The sequence below is a fragment of the Heterocephalus glaber genome, unplaced genomic scaffold (genome assembly GCF_053883595.1).
Source record: "Heterocephalus glaber isolate CG9 unplaced genomic scaffold, H.glaber_assembly_v1.0 deba00001578, whole genome shotgun sequence".
Classification (NCBI taxonomy): Eukaryota; Metazoa; Chordata; class Mammalia; order Rodentia; family Bathyergidae; genus Heterocephalus; species Heterocephalus glaber.
In genome coordinates, this window is record NW_028258359.1 from 989,580 (window position 1) to 1,007,624 (window position 18,045).

The 18,045-nt window shown below is 45.5% G+C and overlaps 1 protein-coding gene and 1 pseudogene across 5 annotated transcripts in view; both read right to left on the reverse strand.

Annotated features, from left to right (window-relative positions):
- The window catches only part of Ipo5 (importin 5), a 139,292-nt gene that overhangs the window by 41,435 nt on the left and 79,812 nt on the right, over nt 1-18,045 (reverse strand). The window contains exons 1-2 of one of the 4 annotated variants that reach the window (XM_087193068.1): nt 8,249-8,267; nt 4,065-4,158 (exon numbers count right to left, since the gene is read on the reverse strand). The exons of 2 other annotated variants lie outside the window; for them this stretch is intronic. In XM_087193068.1, coding sequence (XP_087049194.1) covers nt 4,065-4,154 — 90 coding nt within the window. In that variant the 5' untranslated portion in view covers nt 4,155-4,158; nt 8,249-8,267. Of the gene's footprint in view, nt 1-4,064; nt 4,264-8,248; nt 8,268-18,045 lie in introns of those variants that run through there. One more of the 4 variants, XM_087193067.1, reaches the window with a different exon arrangement.
- Nucleotides 12,328-16,672, reverse strand: LOC101726692 (transport and Golgi organization protein 1 homolog pseudogene; annotated as a pseudogene). Its single transcript, XR_015443762.1, has one exon. The product of XR_015443762.1 is annotated as a transport and Golgi organization protein 1 homolog pseudogene (transcript).

Sequence of the window (18,045 nt, forward strand, 5' to 3'; positions counted from 1 at the left end):
CAGTGTAATAAAAATCTCTTGATTCCATGTGCCTGGCAGAGCCCCAGGTACACTGTGGATGCTGTAAATGGTCCACAGTTACATTTCCAGTCTCTGAAAAAAAACTCTTCTCTTGGCTGGCATTCTCAGAAAACCTGCTATCAATTTTGAGGAGCTCTATCCTTGCCCAGTGGGACACTAGTATGACTATGCTTACTGCAATAGACTTGCACACACTGAGTCAAATATTCAACGTTAGCTGGGCGTGGTGGTGCACACCTGTAATCCCACCACTCGGGTTGAGGTCAGCCTGGGCTACATAGTGAGTTCAAGGCCACCCTGAACTACATAAAGAGACCCTGTCTCAAAAAAAATCAATCAACCAACCAATCAATATTATTCCATAACAAATCAGAAGCCAGTGGTGGAAGAGTTTAGTGTAAGTGGGATCTGACTCCTAAGAGAGGGTCTCTCCTCTTGATATGTCCCACTGTGATAACCCAAATCTATTATATCCAACCAGGAGAGTGCCAATAAAGGTTTGGCAAAAAACCCCACAGCCTTAAAGCTGAACCTGTAACTCTTAGTCTAAACAGACTAGGTTCCCAAAAAGGTAGATATGGTATCTCTTCTTTGGGTCCCAAGTAACTAGTACGTTACATTAGAATAAAGCAAATACTGTAAAGACTATTTCTAAGACTATTCCTAGTACTAATCCTGATATGTTCAATGTTATCAGGGATGTGGCAAATAAATTTCAGTTCTACTTGTCTCTATCAGATACAATCATACAATGTTAAGATTTCCCCTCCACTTCCCTGCCACAAAGGAGAAACACTAGTAAGTGCTCAGCTCACGCACTCCATAAATGTTTATGTGAGCCTACCTTCTAAGAGAAGACGGGAAAGGGGTCAACTTTTACCTCATAAATACCTTGGTCCCTCAACAATTAGGCATATTTTTCAATATGTTACCCTCCTTCAATTCAACAAGGAAGTTCTATATTAGAATCAATAAGTTCAATCCCTGGTACTGAAAAAAAAAAAAGAATCAATAAAGAACCAAATCTGTATGGAGAATGTTAAGAAAGAATACAAAATCCAGGCACGTCATTAATAAAACACTTAAGCTTATATTATATAAAAATGTCCAGTCATAAACATCATGGATATTCAACTGTGAACTATTTGTTTATTTGTTATGTCAATTATTTATTCAATTGTTCTTTCATGTTATTTACCTGAGACTTAAGGGCATTCAAATCATTTCTTCAAATATTAAGAAACAGGGCTGGGGAATGTAGCTCAATGAGAGAGGGCTTGCCTAGCCTGCTCAAGGCCCTGGGTTTGATTCCTAGCACCAGCCCTCAAATCCTTGAAAAATATCTCATCAAATAGAAAACATTTTCTGTACAGCTGAAGGAGGAAAACCTTTCCAGATTTAAAAAACAGGAATAAAATATAATGCCTGTCAAGTGACACACAATGGAAAAAGTCTTAAAACTAAGCTTTTAATGCCCTTCAATGATTTCAACTAACGATAAAATAAAGCTTCTTATTGTATTTGATCTTTTATCTGAATACAGGCCACTTTGGTCACCAGTTTGGTATTTATGTGTCAACTAAGTATTTTTATTTTGACTGAGTAAATTACAAAGATATTTACTGAGCCCTTGCCAATTCTTTAGTTCAAGGAAAACAGCCCTACATTTACTTTATCAGATGGAGTACTCAATTTTATTTAGACCACTTGTGAAAGGCTTATTTGATAAAGCCCCTGCCCCACCCCCCGGGAAAAGGGGGCTAAGGTATCTTTATGTGCAGCCATTTCTTTCCTCAAATACTTTGCTTTCCTAAGCCCTATTCTCAGATCAACTTAGTACTGTATTACAAGGTACCACAGAACCCCTCCCTAGCATTTACTTTTTGTCAAATTTAGAAAACTCTGTACCACAGTACTTGACATATATTCTCAGGATATACAAAGAAAGTTATAATGTAGTGTCTGGGTGTTTTCACTAGAATTAGAGACTAAGAGAATAACAGTACTTCTTTCCAATTGTTCTTTATGAGAAAATGTGCTGAATGCTGCTAAGTTATCCCCAAAGTGATGCAAGTGATAGAAGATTTACAACAGGCACCAATTGGAATTCAAGCTGAACCAGACCCTAGTGCTTAGTTCAATAGAAGAGAGATTCCCCACTAGGCTTGACAATAGAGACTTAAGCAACTGGAGGGGCAGAGGGAGAATTGAACTAGCTTACTAATTACAATGCTGTTCTGCTGTGTAACATACAGAAATTTCTATTATGGGTTGGTACCAAGAATTCGCTTGGGTGAGAAATTATCTCTAGGGTTAGCAGAAAGCATCAAAAATTTTTTTTAGCATAATCCTATCCTGAATTCTCGACTCCCTCTTTTCCATGCAATACATGTACCTTCATTCTAAATACAAATGCTGTTTTTAAGTATTCTACAAATAAACCTCACAAAGCATACAAAGACAGGTACAGATGTATTTCTATCATCAGTACCATTTCTTCTTTTTTTGGTACCGGGGATCGAATTCGGGACCTTGCGCTTTCGAGGCAGGCGGCGGAACCACTGAGCTAAATCCCTGGCCCATCAGTACCATTTCTTAAGAGTAGGACACTAGAAACCTCAATTATCCATTCAGAGGGGGACACATAAATAATACATCTTATGTATATAAGGTATGGTCTCGGGGTGTTTTAAAACTCTGTAGCAATATGAAATAGAGTAAAAAATTAAGTTGCAAGATAATGTATATTGTTAGTCTCCATTCAAGTAAAGCAGGTATATAATACATGCTTGTAAAAGATTCACGGGCCATTTAAAAGTGGTTACTTTCGGAGAATGGGTTAAAAACTATCCACACTGTTTGCACTTTTACCCTGAACACGTATCATATGTATAATGAACAAAAAGTTATCAGGACAGTTTTAATAGTTTAAAGTGTTTTCCTATAGAACTGAGTTTCTAGAATTTTTACTTCATATATTGCAATTCCAGCCTATTCTAAATCTATTCAAAGCATGTATTAACACCACTGTGGCTTAAAAGATAACTATCAATTCCTTTAGGACCAATGAATCCAAAAGAGGACCTGTCCCTCGATTTCATTACCTTTATGTCAAATTTTTGCTCTGTAAAAAATCTCAATTTCCTTCAGTGGATTGTACAAAGATCTTCAATTACATGGTTGCAAAGAACTCCATATATAATGAAGTTTAATGGTCGACTACTGAAAAGTTTCTCCCTTTCCCGGAGATTAACTATCTCATCTAAATCATTCTCTCAACACTGACAATGCAATGTCAGTCTTCTCCCCGAACCAGGTAACCAGGTGTGTCCTCGGCTGGCCCGCAAATGAGCTTACAGATGTATTTCAAATAATGTCTCGAAGTGTGCGTGTGTGTGTGTGTGTGTGTGTGTGTGTGTGTGAGTGAGTGAGAGAGAGGGAGGAAGGGGATGGGGGGGATTTGAGTTAGACGTAATAAAATCGAAGACTTAAACATATGGTATTGACCCAGTTAGACAACGGAAGTCCCAGTACATCCCATATATGGGACCACAAATCTCCAGAGATCAAAGAAATTTGTCTGAAGGCAGAGCAGTGGAAGGTGGAAGCTTAGGAAGAAACCCTAAAAGTCAACTTTACAAAAGCGGGGTGGGGCTAGGTGGGTGGGTGAGGAGAGGGGAAGCGGCTTCTGAGGTTAGAACTACAAACGAGAAAGGGGTGAAATGGAGAAAAAAGCCAAGGCAGCGACCGGCGGGACACACGTTTCCCGGCGGAGACGGGGACGGGCGGGGAACGGAGGGCGGAGGAGCGCAGCGCGGCCGCGGCCGGGCGGGGACGGCTGCGAGTCCGGGGCACGTGTGCGGCGGCGGAAGGCCGGGGCGAACGGGAGCCGAGGCCGCCTCGCACGTGGGCCGTGGGCCGTGGGCCGCGGGCCGCCGCCCGCCGGGCCGGGCCGGGCCTGCACGGCGCCGCCGAGGGCCGAGGCCGGGGGGCGCTCTGGGGCCAGGTGGCGGGGCTGGGGCCGGGGCGGCGACGTCGCTTACCTCCGCCTGTTTCCGGACCACATTGTCGGGGCTGAGCAGGTTCCCCAGGAGCAGGTAGAACTGCTGCTGCTCCGCCGCGGCCGTCGCCATTGCGCTAGGCGTGAGAGAGAGGGGAGGAAGGAGACGGAGCCGTGAGGCGCGCTGGCGGCCGGAGGGGCGGGGCGGGGCCAGCGCCGAGACCGGCACCAGCGGCGGCGCGCGGCGGCGGGGCCGGGCGGGATGGGGCGGGGCCGAGGGCGCCGGGGAGGACGGGGCGGGGCCTCGCGCCCTCTCTCCCCGCCGCGGCCGCCGGGGCCGGTGTTTTCATTGGTTCAGGGCGCCGGAGGCGGGGCCCAGACACCTCCTCCGGGCCGCGCTGATTGGCCACGCACCCTGCAGTGCCGTCAGAGGCCGCGCGCGGCGGGGCGCCTGGCCGGGCGCCTGGCCGGGCTGGTGGTTGAGGGGCGGACGGCCGTCGGCTCTGCTGCGCCGCTGGGGTTGCGGCCGCGACACGTCGCGGGGGCCGCGGGAGGAGCCGGCGGGCGCGCCGGGCTGTGGCGAGGGGCGGGCAGGCGGCTGGGAGGAGGGGCCAGCTCCTGAGCGCGGGAGATTTCGGCGCCTCGGGCTGCGGGCCTCCTCCCGGGCCGACCCCGGCCCCTGCCCGCGGCCTTTGCTCTGGGCCCCTCGACCCCTCGCTCCGACCCCCCATGGGGTCCCTCGGAGTCCACTTCGCACGCGGGTTCCACCCCAGCCTCTGCGGACCCCTGCATTCGGCAGACCCTCCGGCCTCCCCCGGGGCCCGGGCTGGGGCCGCCCTTTCCTTCTGCCGCTCGCCCTGACTCGTCCTGGGCCCGCCCGGAAGAGGGGTCATCGGCTCGGCCCTGGGCCGTCCACGTAGCACACCCGCTCCCACCTGGGATCGGAGGCTGTGCCCTCGTTTGGGGATCCCGGGCTCTTAAGGGCTGGGAGGTGACGAGAGAGACACTTCCGCCTCTAACGGACGGATCTCCCAGCGCTTGCTGAAGGCACCCATGCCCCGCGGCCCGGTGCACAGGTGATGCGGGCTTGGCTGCCCGGTTGCTGCGCTGCCTAAGAAGGAGAGCACATGCGGGATCCAGGGCCCTTTGTGGAGACCTCCCTGGGCCCAGTGCGGTGACTGGGCTAAGGCTGACCGTGGAAAAAAATGACTCATGTTTCCCTAGTGAGAGGCCTGAGAGGGACAGCAGCTCCCCAGCCCAGCAGCCCTCAGAGATGAGCTAGGCACTCTAACTTCCTGTTGGCTGTCTACTCTTGGAAAGTCCGCTGAAGCATTTGCTCTTAGATAATTCTGCGTCCCTTGGGGCCACTGTGCAGACCCCCGGGACCCATATGAGCTTGTGACTGCCACCAGCATTTTGATAAGGAATCAAATACGTTCCTAGAGAAATTTCTTGAGAAGATTTTAGCTGTGATAGCGATAGGATTCTTCATAGGTTACAAACTTGTAGAACTGAAATTAGGTAGAACACTTCATTCTTCACACTTTCAAGACTAGGACATTATGTACATTATTTGAGGACAGGTTTTGCTGTTTGTGTTTAAAAAAATCTTTTTCTGTACATACTGGGCTCATCAAGATTCCGAGGACGCTTCTTTCTCATCCAAGATTCTTAAATTTGGGGAATTACATACTAATTTTAATAAGTGAAGGAACATGGAATAAGATGAATTACTCCTACCGTGCTCAGGGAATAACCAGGTCCGGGGTCACTGTTTAACACCTGCTCTTGTATGTGTTTTTATTAACAATGAGTCTGTAGGTTACATAGATTCCACTAGAAATTACTGAGTAAAACATACTCTAACATAAATCTGTAGGTTTGTCAAGGGAAGGAGCTTAAAAAGAAAAAAAGGGCTGGGGATTTAGCTCTGTGGTTCTGCCACCTGCCTCGAAAGCACAAGGTCCCAAGTTCAGTCCCCGGTACCCCCCCCCCAAAAAAAAACACACCAGGGAGCTTGTTTTTTGATGAGGCAAAGCATAAACAAGATTACTTCTGGCTAAAAACAATAATTTTGTATTAATAGTGACATCAACTGTTAGAACATGGACTCACTGTCCAGCCTTATTTTAACACTGTAAAGGTCCTATCAAAAGGGAAGGGAAGGAAGGCTGGGAATTTAGCTCAGTGGCACAGCACCAGCCTGGCAAGTGCGAGGTCCTGTGTTCAATCCCTGCTACCAAAAAAAAAGGAAGGAAAAGACTTTAAGGTTAATAATTAAAGAGACCCCAAATGGGATAATTTCCATAAACTTGGGGTGATTATCAGTTCCTGACAGTGGATAGCAGTGGAGGCTACTAGGTGGGGACTGTATTTTCATCAGGGGGCTTGCCTCTGGGAAATTTATAATACTGGCCAGTTTGTGATATTTACTGCATTTACAAGCCCATTTCCCACAGAGTTCTTTTTGTTTCGTAAGAGTATTCTTTTTGTTTTAAAAAAATAGCTCAGATATGGTATAAAGACAGCCCATAAATGCCGGGCATGGTGGTGCACACTTATAATCCCAGCACTCAGGAGGCTGAGGCAGGAGGTTTGCTGTGAGTTTGAGGCCAGACTGGGCTATACAGTGAGTTTGAGGCCAGCCTAAACTACATAATGAGACCTTGTTTCAATTTAAAAAAAAAAAAAAAAAGCATTGCATTTGTCACAGATTGGGAAGGCAAGCTAAAGACGCAAAATGCCCTTTATAGTTTGAATGATTTCAGAATTGAACAGTAGTACAGTATTTAACTTGCTGAGTTTCTTAAACTGGCAACTAAAGGCGTCCTCATCTAGAGTTAACTAGTGAAATACTTGACACCTCTCACTGCACAGACCCAGGCTTTTGTTTTGTGTTTTGGGACAGGGTCTTTCTTTCTATGTAGTTCAGGCTGGTCCTAAACTTCTCCTATAAGGCCGGGGATTTAGCTCAGTGGCACCACACCTGCCTTGCAAGCACAAGGTCCTGAGTTCATCACTGGTACCAAAAAAACCTTATTACCTAGCCTAGGCTGGCCTGGAATTCACAGTGATCCTCCTGGCTCAGCTTCCCAAGTACTGGGATTACAAACATGTGCCACCATCTCCAGCATTTCTTTAAGCTACTACTTATCAAAACTTCCAAGCTGGTGGGCAGAAGCAGCCTGCTTTGATTAGTGCACCCCAGCTAGGGACAGCTGGGAAGCTACAGTTCCCAGGGACGTGGCATAGAATAGGCCCTCAGTAAATGCATGATTTGAGCATAGGAAGGGGAAACTGACTCAATTTCTTTCTCTCATGGTTTTATATTGAAATTCTCTGAATATCTGCAAGTGGATGGATTCATTTTAAGGGGCAGTAGAATTTTGCACTCTTGCCCAAGTTCATTAACCTCTCTCAGCCTGTGTCCTGTCTGTAAAATGGAGATAACAGATGTATTTTCATCACTTATTCAACTACTTCTATAGGGCCTGGCACAGAACAAATGCTTAATAAACGTTACTTGTCACTACGAATGCAAATTGGAATCTCTAAAATCTGTAAATATAATTCTGGTTGCATGTCTACCTGGCAGATGATTGCCGTTGTATACACCTCATTATCCAAGCAGCCATGTTATCAGGGTGTATAATAATTGTGGTTAGGAAAAAAAATCTGTGGTTAAAATAAAAAGTTTAGGCCAGGGATTTAGCTCAGTGGTGCCACTGCCTGCCTCGAAAGCACAAGGTCTGGAGTTTGATCCTTGGTACCAAAAAAAAAAAGATAAAAAGTTTAAACTAGATTTGATCACCACAGAACATCTGAAATCCATTTCCAGATTTAAAGGCTACAGTTATGCTGTCCACTGGGGCAGCCTGTGGCCACTGTGGCTGGGGAAATGTGGCTAGTTCAACAGGCAATCTGCTGACGTGTAAGATGCACCCTAAATCCTAAATGCTCAAAGGGAAATTATTTTATATTGGTCATGATAAATAAACTATCGATTCAACTCTTATTAAATATTGATCATTTTACCTGTTTCCTTTTCCTTATTCAAATATGGCTACTAGAAACTTCATTTCTATTGGACAGTGCTTGGCTAGAGATTAAAGCTCTAAAAGGTTCGCCATCCCCGGACTGAAGTGACCAGGGAGCTCTCGACAGGTGGCCTCATAAGCTGTGCACTTGGTTGAAGGAAGTGAGTCTTAGCTGTGAGGGACCAGTTACCTTACAGCGTTTCCGTTGTTTCCCGGCTTGTTCCTCAGGCAGCCGCAGACATGGCACGGCACCTCCAGAGCAGACCTCTTTGCTTGGGAATCCTTGCCATGCTGGTGGAACAGAAACAGAAGTGTGAAACTTTAGAAGGTAATTTCATGCAGATGAAATCTGATCTCGTAGAATAAATCCTTACAAGTCAAATCAAGAGTTAGAGAGAAAGGAATAACCTTTATTGTTGTTGTTTTTTCTTTTTCTTATTTTTTTTAGGTTCTGGGGTGCTGGGAATCAAACTCAGGACCTTGCACTTTCCAGGCAGGTGCAGTGCCACTGACCTGCATCCCCAGCCGTTGTTTGTTTTTTGAGACACAGTCTCGCTGTGTAGTTCACGCTGGCCTCAAACTCACTATGCAGCCTAGACTGGTCTCAAATGCAAAGTGATCCTCTCTCCTCATTAAAAAATGAAACAAATCTCTGTGCTTAAGAATACGTGCACACCTGTAATCCCAGCACTCAGGAGGCTGAGGCAGGAGGATCACTTCAAGTTCAAGGCCACCCTGAACTGAACTACATACTGAGACCCTATCTCAAAAAAGAAAAAGGAAAAAAAAAGAGAATACCTCCAGACTAAGTGTGATTGCACATGTATTTAATCCTGGCACTCAGTTGGCTGAGGCAGGAGGGTCCTCATGAGTTTGAGGCCAGCCTGGGTTATACAGGGAGTTCAAGACCAACCTAAATTATACAGTGAGACCCTGTCTCAACCCCCCCCCCACACCAAAGAAACCAAAGTAAACCATACAGAAAGTGAAGAAACAATGCATAGGAGAAATGTAGGTAAATCTGCATATTCTAAGGAATCTCTATCCAGATCATGTAAAGGTCTCTTATCTTCAACAAGACAAAGAAATTAAAAAGTGGGCAAAACATTTGAATAGACATTGCTGTAAAGAAAATAAACAAATAGCCAATGACCACATGAGAAATAACAATAACATAGGGAGACAAGATCTCTCTATGCAGTTCAGGTGGCCCTTGAACTTACTATGTAGGCGAGCCTAGAACTCACAGCAATCTTCCTGCCTCAGCCCGCCAAGTGCTGGGAATGTAAAACAGTGCAGTCAGTTTGGAAACAGGCTGCCTGTTCCTCAAAAGCAAACCAGAGAGTGACCATGTGACTTGGCAGGTCTCTTACCTGGAGGGCAGGAGGGGCAGGCTGGGGGATCAGTTCCCCACTTCCACTGCATTCAGAGTGGGCGAGTGGATGAGGCCCCCCAGGGAAGAGAGAAAAGGGCCAGGGCCTCAGCTAAGGCACTTAGAGATCAGGCCAAGTAGGTTTTTAGTTTATGCATGAAGCAAATATAGAGGAATCTAACGCCCTCAGGAGGCTGAGGCAGGAGGATGCAACTATTTGAGAGCTTGTCTCAAAAAAAAAAATCTAATTCCCCATTGATTTGTGATTGCAAGTATTTCTCTTTTTTTTTTGTACCAGGGATTGAACTCCAGACCTGTGCTTTCAAGGCAGGTGGCGGAACCACTGAGCTAAATCCCCGGCCCTGCAAGCATTTCTTTAACACTCAGGAATTCATTAATGGATGTAAAGAGAGTTGGATGAACACGTAGGCATGGATTATAAGAGCTAATTACAGAAACTATTCACTCAAATGGGTTGTTTTTATTTTATTTAATTTATTTATTTTCCGGTACCAGGGATCGAACTCGGGACCTTGCGCTTGCAAGGCAGGTGGCGGAACCACTGAGCTAAATCCCCAGCCCTGTTTTTATTTTTTCTATGTCACAAGAAGTAGGATTTACTTGGTACAAAGAAAGAAACTAAAATTTCTTCAACCAATCAGCTCTCCTACCATCTAATCTACTTGTCTACCTCTCACTTATAAAAAATGCTTTAAGGATACGGAATTAAAATCATTTAGAGAAACTAGATCAAACTAACATTCACATATCACATCAACCTCTTATCTGTGAGCATTACTTATATAGTTTTGTTTAAGCTTAAACTTTTGATTATTCCAAGAGGCAATGGCCCTACCCTTTTAAAGAATTTACAAAGAGGGCGGGAGGAGAAGGAATGTGTTTTCAGATCTATCTGCCATGTGGAAGCCCAGGGACTTTGGGACCAGGTGGTAACAATGGTGATGGGTTATAAAGCATACTAAATCACAGTGGCCAGATAGAAAGTATTCATCCTCTTTTCTCTTCTCTCGCTCTTTCTCTTTCCTTTTCTTTCTTTCCTCTCTCTCTCTCTCTCTCCTTCCCTCCTTCCCTCCTTCCCTCCTTCCCTCCTTCCCTCCTCCCCCCGCTCTCTCTCTGAGACAGGGTCTCACTATGTAGCCCAGGCTGGGGCCCTTGAACTCATGGCGATCCTCCTGCCTCAGCCTCCCGAGTGCTGGGATTACAGGTGTGCACCACTGCACCCTGCTACTTCTCATATGAGGCTTCAACTATTTTGTCAGGGAAAACATTGTAAACCTGTATTGAATCATTTTAAACCTTTATTTTTAGTGCCGGGGATTTAGCTCAGTGGTGTCGCCGCCTGCTGCGCAAACTCAAAGACCCGAGTTCAATCCCTGGTACCAAAAAAAAAAAAAAAAAAAGACAACATCGGATCCCAATTGTATGAAATAGTCAGAAAAGCAAATGTATAGAGACAGAAAGTAGATTAACAGTTGCTTAGGGTTAGGGGATCAAGGGGGAGGAGAATGATAGTTAAAGAGTATTTTTACAAAATTGATCAATGTGTTCTAAAATAGATCATGTTTATGGTTGCAGAACTATGAGCATATAAGTATGAGGCCCTGGGTTTGATCCTTAGCACTACAAAGAGAGGAAGGGAGGAAGAAGGAAGGCAAGGAGGAAGGGTTAGGGAGACAGAGAGAGAGAGAGAGAGAGAGAGAGAGAGAGAGAGAATACGAGATTATTTCTCTAGGTTTCCCATCTCAGTTTTTAATTATCTTGGCTGCCAGAAAATTCTTCCTTGTATTCAGCCTTATTCATTTTGCTTACCCTAATCAAAACTTGTTTTGTATTTGGTAGAGCTAGAGAGAAGTAAAAAATTTCCATTTTCTGAAGGATAAGTTTCCTACAACTAAAAGTCATTAAATAAACCATTTGGAGGCAGCAATTGCAGTGCCTCTAGCCTCTTCTCAGAGGCTCTATTTTGAAGCTGTTGCTCACTTTTCTAACTCTTGGAGTTGCCAACCACTCCAGCATCAGATCCTCCCTCTCTAATGAGAGAGTGTTCGACCAGATCTCAAAGACCCTCTCCAGCTCTGAAGTTCGGGGATAAGTGTCAGTTTCCTTAGAGAAAGCTTGAACAAATAAAAATGAACATGTTTTCTAAACCACAGAGAGCATACTGGTAACCAGCTATGAAAAGAAGCCGGAAGAGGACTGAAGCAGCCACACTTTGAAATCAGCAATATCAGGTGGGCAGGAAAGGACCAGGAGCGAGGAGCTCACCGTTAGGACACAGTGTGAGAGCTGGGGCAGTCACATGACCCCTTGCGTTCATTGTCTTCCATGGACAGTGGGCATCATGTATCTGCCTACTTCTGTCTAAGAAATGTTCCGTAGAGTGTCTTTTTTTTTTGGTACTGGGGATTGAAATCGGGACCTTGCGCTTGCGAGGCAGGTGGGTGGAACCACTGAGCTAAATCCCCGGCCATCTGTAGAGTGTTTAAATGACTGGCTACTACCTTAATGCAAAAGTTACAACAATAATGTTTATGTAACTCAGAATTGCTGTTGTTGCTGCCTGCTGCACAAGCGCAAGGACCCGAGTTCGATCTCCGGTACCAAAAAAAACAACAACCAGAATTACTGTTTTTTTTTTTTTTAACATTAACAAGTTTTTATTAACTATTACTACAAAGGACATCTTTGAGAGGGGAGGTAAAGTTTATGATCATTGAGTAAACATCTTTAAGTAACAGTCTTTTCTACCAGTAACGGGGGTGGGGTAGGGGGATGGTAGAGGTGCCGACCAGCTTATAAACACTACTGCTCTGTATTCAGTTGGTACACTAAAGTAGGACAATGGAAATACGTGTTCTTAAAGCATTTCCACAGGAAATGGTGATTTTTTTAATGACATTCTGAATCATTTTGCAATTATATATGCTACATTAACTAAAACACAGGTATTGTTATTGCACATTTCAAAGTTGAAAGGACACTCGAGCTTCAGAGGTAATTTTTAGAGGGGAAGATAACTTTTGAATTGTTTGGCTCAAAAATGCACACTTCCCAAGGCAGCTTAGTACTAAAAACCTTTTAAAAGAAACTTTTGGATTTCAAAGCTGATGAAAACCTTTGCCATGTGAACAGTGCAGTCCACGTCCTTCTGACTGGAGTCAGTCACGGGCTCTGCCTCAGAGCCTTGGAGGAGTCCCGGCTGCTGGGTGGAAAGGCAGGCCCATGCTCTCCTCTGGGGCCTGCAGGCAGCGAGTCTCCTTCGGCAGGTGGTGGTGGGTAACCCTGGGGGCCGGAAGGCGGTGGTGGCAATCTCGGACCAGGAAGAAAATACTCCCTAGGGCCAAGCGGCACCAGGGGCCTGAACGGTGCTGGTCCTGGCAAGTACTCCCGGGGGAGGCCAGGCAGGTCTCCTCTTCTGGGCGGGATGCCCGGGGCGAACTCCCTCAGGCCCAGTGGTGGGTACAAACACGGAATGAATGGCCGAGGTGGCGGAGGCATTGGCCGAGGTCCGAAAGGCCCGCAGGGTGGCGGCGGTGGTCCATATCCGACAGGTGGTGGCAGAGGGGCCCCCATGAATGGTGGCTCTGGGAAACCAGGGGGCCCCTTCGCGGCCACGTTAACCTTGCGCTCATCCAGGCCCTTCTCCGAGGAGGAGCCTCGGGAGCCGCTGCTCATCATGGGCCCGGGACCGAGCCCGGCATCAAATTCACTTCTCAGCAGGGGCGGGGAGCACTCGCCTCCGCTCACCCTCACTGGGGACCAGCAGAAGGAGCCCTTCTGGCTCAGGGGACCTCTCTGGGGAGGGTTCTGGGCCCCAGGTCGTCCAGGCCTCGGCTTGACAACCACAGGCTCCTCCTCCAAAATCTCCCAACCTCTGGGTCATTTCCAGCAATTTGTGCCTCAGCTTAGCGGCTTCCCTTCTCTCCTCAGCGATCCGCCTTTCTGCACTGTGCGCTTTGAGCCGGTTCCGATGGGACTTCTCCTCGTGAGTATCAAGCTGGTTTTGAAAGGAGCGCTCTGTTTTCTGTAATTCTTCCTCCAGTTGTCGAATTCTCCGTTTGCACACCTCGACTTCCTCTGTGGCCGGCTGCACTTTCTCTGCAGCCGACAGCCGCTGGTCTCGCTCCTGCAGCTCACACTCTTCCTGACTCAGCTTCTTCTGCAGCGCCATCTGCTGCTGGTACAGCTCGTTCAGGATCGCCACCTTCTGCGCAGCGTCCTGCACTCCTCCTCCAGCCCGGTCTTGGAGGACTGCAGCGCCCCGCAGTCCTCCTCCAGCTTCTTTATCTGCCCTTCCAGGTCACGGTGGGTGAGCATTGAGGCTCTCAGCTTGGCTGGTAAAAATTTGAGATCCTCCTGGAGCAGTGAGATTGCGGTCTGGGTTCGGAAGACATCCAGCAGCTGCTTAATCTGAGTTTTCATCTCATTCTGGTCACCTCCCCCTTCTCCATTGGCTGATTCATCTGCCTCAGCTCCTCCTGGACCTGGACCCTCAGACTCAGGTCTGCAGTCTAATCGATTCAGCTGCGGGATGCAACTGGTCGGGGCCTGGATACTATCATCTTTATGAGCCAGAGCGGCTTCCAGTTCCCTCTGAGACTTCTCCAAGGACTTGATCTGCTCGCTGAGCTCAGCATGGCCCTTCTTCCAGGCTTCGATTTCCTGCTTCAGCTGCGCTTTCTTCTTCTTCAGCCTCGCATTTTCCTCTTGGACCTGCTGGCACTGACTTCACCTTCTCTTCACTGAGCTGGCCTTCATTCAGGGCAATCTGGACCTCTGATAATTCTGAGGGATTCACTGAAATAACATCCTTTAACTTCTCTATAGATTTCCTATTTTCCGGTATCAAATCCTGATTTTTCACATTCTGTTCTCGCTCAGATTCTAACATAACACGAAGCTTTTTAGCCTTGTCACCCAGAATTTTACTATTTCCTTCAAGTACTTTTTTTTTCAAGTACTTTGATATTATCCTTATATTTAATTGCTTCCTCAGAGAGAATCATATTTTCTTTCTTGGTATTCTGAACAAGCTTCTTTGATTCCTTGACCTTCTGTTCATAATTTGACAATTTCTGTACAAGCTCTGTATTTTCCTTCGTGATATTCTTCACCTTTTCAGAAATCTGCTGTTCAGTGACTTCATAGATTCTCTCCTTTACAGCAAGAACAGTTCTCCAAAAGAAAATGACAAATGAAACAATTCCCAAGAAGGCAGTCAGAAGCACAGGCTTCCACGGTGGCCCATAAAAATCAGGTCCAGGCTGAACATCCTCAGGCAAAGTAGCAACTAGCTCCAGGAGCCGGGCCACGAGGGCCGCCTACAGCACCGACAGGGGCCCCAGCAGCTCCGGGTCGCCCGGGGACACGGCGACCACGGGCGCAGTGGCCAGCACCGTGTCCATCGCGAAGGGCAGCTCGCTCCCTGTGGGTTCGGCCAAACTGGGCCGACCCCGTTCTGGAGAGGCTGCCTTCTGGAAGCTGACAGGGGGCAGGACCGCAGGGCCTCTCCTTCCTCTGCTCTGGGCCCTGAGCTGTAAACACACAGCAGGGATGGTTTCCAGGGAGACTCTGCCGCGTGCCTGCGCAGAGGGGGAGGGGCGGGGCCAGAGAACATTCTTATATGTGGAGGACAATGCTGGCCTGCCAAAATATGCATCCATTTAGGTATAAATGCCTGTAGTTTCTCATTATTTATGGCTGAGTAGTACTCCACTTCATAAAAGCCCCCCACATCTTCTTTATGCAGTTTCCAGTTGATGGGCTCTTGGGCTGTTTCCAAGCTTTAGCTATTACAAACTGTGCCGCTATAAACATGGGTGCACATATACCCCTGTGGTATGTAAATTTTTTAAAAAGGATTCATCAACAGATAAAAATTTGTTGAGGATCCTTTTCTTGCAAGGAGTATACATTTTTTAAAAAAATTAAATTCTTTTATTGGTACATTGTAGGTACACAACACAATTACATTTCTCATTGGGAATTGTACCTTTACATAATGCATCTTTGTTCTTATTTTTTCCTGATTCCTAGCCCTCCCTTCACCCCTTTCACCCTTCCCTATTTACAAAGACTTTATTTCCATTTCTCATCATTTTTCTTTTCCCTTCTTTCCTTTCCCCTGCCCCTCCCACTACCCCTACCCCTTTGGACCTTTTCTTCCTATTTTGCATTATCAATTATTCATTCTAATCATTGGTACTTTTTAGGTATACAATATAATGACATTCATCATTGGAAATTTGCACCTTTCCATAGTCTCTCTTGGTTATTTTTCACCCTTGCCCAGCCCTCCCTTCAACCCCTCCAGTCCTCCCTATTTACAAAGATTTTGTTCCTATTTTTCCATTTTCTCATATTAATCCCATTCCCTTCTGTCCTTTCCCCTAGCCCTCCCACTTCCTTCCCCTTTGCCCCTTTTCTTCCTATTTCACATGACCAATTATACATTTAGTCCTTATTTACACTTTCAGTATCTCACACCAGAGAAACTACTCGGTATTCATACATGTGTGTCCTATTTATTTCACTTAAGAGTATCACCTCAATGTGTAACCACTTAGCTATAAATGTCTCTAGTTTCTCATTTTTTATGGCTGAGTAGTACTCCATTTCATTAAAAAAAACACATTTTCTTGATGCGGTCTCCAGTTGATGGGCATTTGGGCTGTTTCCAAGTTTTAGCTATCACAAACTGTGCTGCTATGAACATGGGTGCACATATATCACTGTGGTATGATTCTTTTAATTCTTTGGGGAAGATCCCCAGCAGTGGAATAGTGGGGTCAAATGGGACTTCCAGTCCTAGTTCTTTGAGGTATCTCCATACTGATTTCCACAGTGGTTGCACCAGTCTACACTCCCACCAGCAGTGGAGCAGGGTTCCTCTTTCCCCACAGCCCCGCCAGCATTTGTTATTGGTTGATGTCATGATAGCAGCCATTCTTTCTGGAGTGAAGTGGAATCTCAGCGTTGTTTTCATTGGCATCTCTCGAATGACCAGTGATGTTGAACATTTTTTCATGTATTTATTTGCTATTTCTACTTCTTTGTCTGAGAAATGTCTGTTCGTTTCAGATGCCCATTTTTGGATTGGGCCTTTAAATTTGGGAGGTCTGATCTTTTTAAGTTCTTTATAGATTCGAGATAGTAGACCTTTGTCTGAGGAAGAGCAGGTGAAGATTTTTTCCCACATTGTGGGTTGTCTCTTCACACTGCTGGTGGTTTCTCTTGCTGTGCAGAAGCCTTTTAATAAGAAGAGATCCCACTTGTTGATTGCTTGTGCTAGTTCACGGGCAACTGAGGTTTTGTTCATAAAATCTTTTCCTACACTGATGTCTTCAAGGGTTCTACCTAACCTCTGTTCCAACTGGCTCAGAGTTTCTATTTTAATATTTAGATCTTTAATCCATTTTGATTTTAGTTTAGTGCATGGTGAGAGATATAGGTCTAGTTTTAATCTTTGGCAAGTTGAAACCCAATTTTTCCAGCACCATTTATTAAAGAGGCTATCTTTCCTTCAGTGAGGGTGTTTGGCTCCTTTGTCGAAGATGAGATGGCTGAGTGTGTCTGGCGTTGTTTCTGCATCTTCTAATCTGTTCCACTGGTCCTCTAGTCTGTTTCTTTGCCAGTACCATGCTGTTTTTATCACAGTAGCTTTGTAGTAGAGTTGCAGGTTGGGATTGTGATACCCTCTGCCATGTCTCTGTTACCTAGAATTGCTTTTGCTATTCTGGGTCTCTTCTTGTTCCAAATGAATTTTTGGATTGTTTTCTCGAGGTCCATGAAGTATGCTGCTGGGATCTCAATTGGAATTGCATTGAATCTATATAGCAGTTTTGGAAGTATGGCCATTTTCACTATGTTGATCCTTCCTACCCAGGAGCAGGGGATGTCTGTCCATTTTCTGATACCATCTTCAATCTCTCTTTTCAGAGTGCCATAGTTTTCAGAGAAGAGGTCTTTGATTTCTTTTGTTAGGTTGATTCCTAGCTATTTCAGTTTTTTGGAAGCTATTGTGAAAGGAATTATTTGCCCTATTTCTCTCTCAGTGAGTCTGTCATTGGTGTAGAGGAAAGCTATTGACTTTTGTGTGTTGACCCTGTAACCAGCTACTTGACTGAATTTGGTTATTAAGTCTAGAAGACTTTTGGTGGAGTTCTTGGGGTCTTCTATATAGAGTATCATGTCATCTGCAAATAATGACAATTTGACTTCTTCATTACCTATCTTTATTGCTTTTATTTCTTTCTCTTGTCTAATTGCTGTGGCTAATGTTTCCAGAACTATATTGAACAAGAGTGGTGATAGTGGACATCCTTGTCTTGTACCTGATTTTAGTGTGAAGGTTTTCAGTTTTTGACCATTTAGTATGATATTGGCTGTTGGTTTTTCATAGATGGCTTTTATCAGTTTGAGGTAGAGACCATCTATTCCAATTTTTTGTAGGGTTTTTATCATAAATGCATGTTGGATTTTGTCAAATGCTTTTTCTGCATCTATGGAGATAATCATATGGTTTTTTCCTTGGCTCTATTGATATAGTGTATTACATTGATTGATTTGCGTTATGTTGAACCATCCCTGCATCC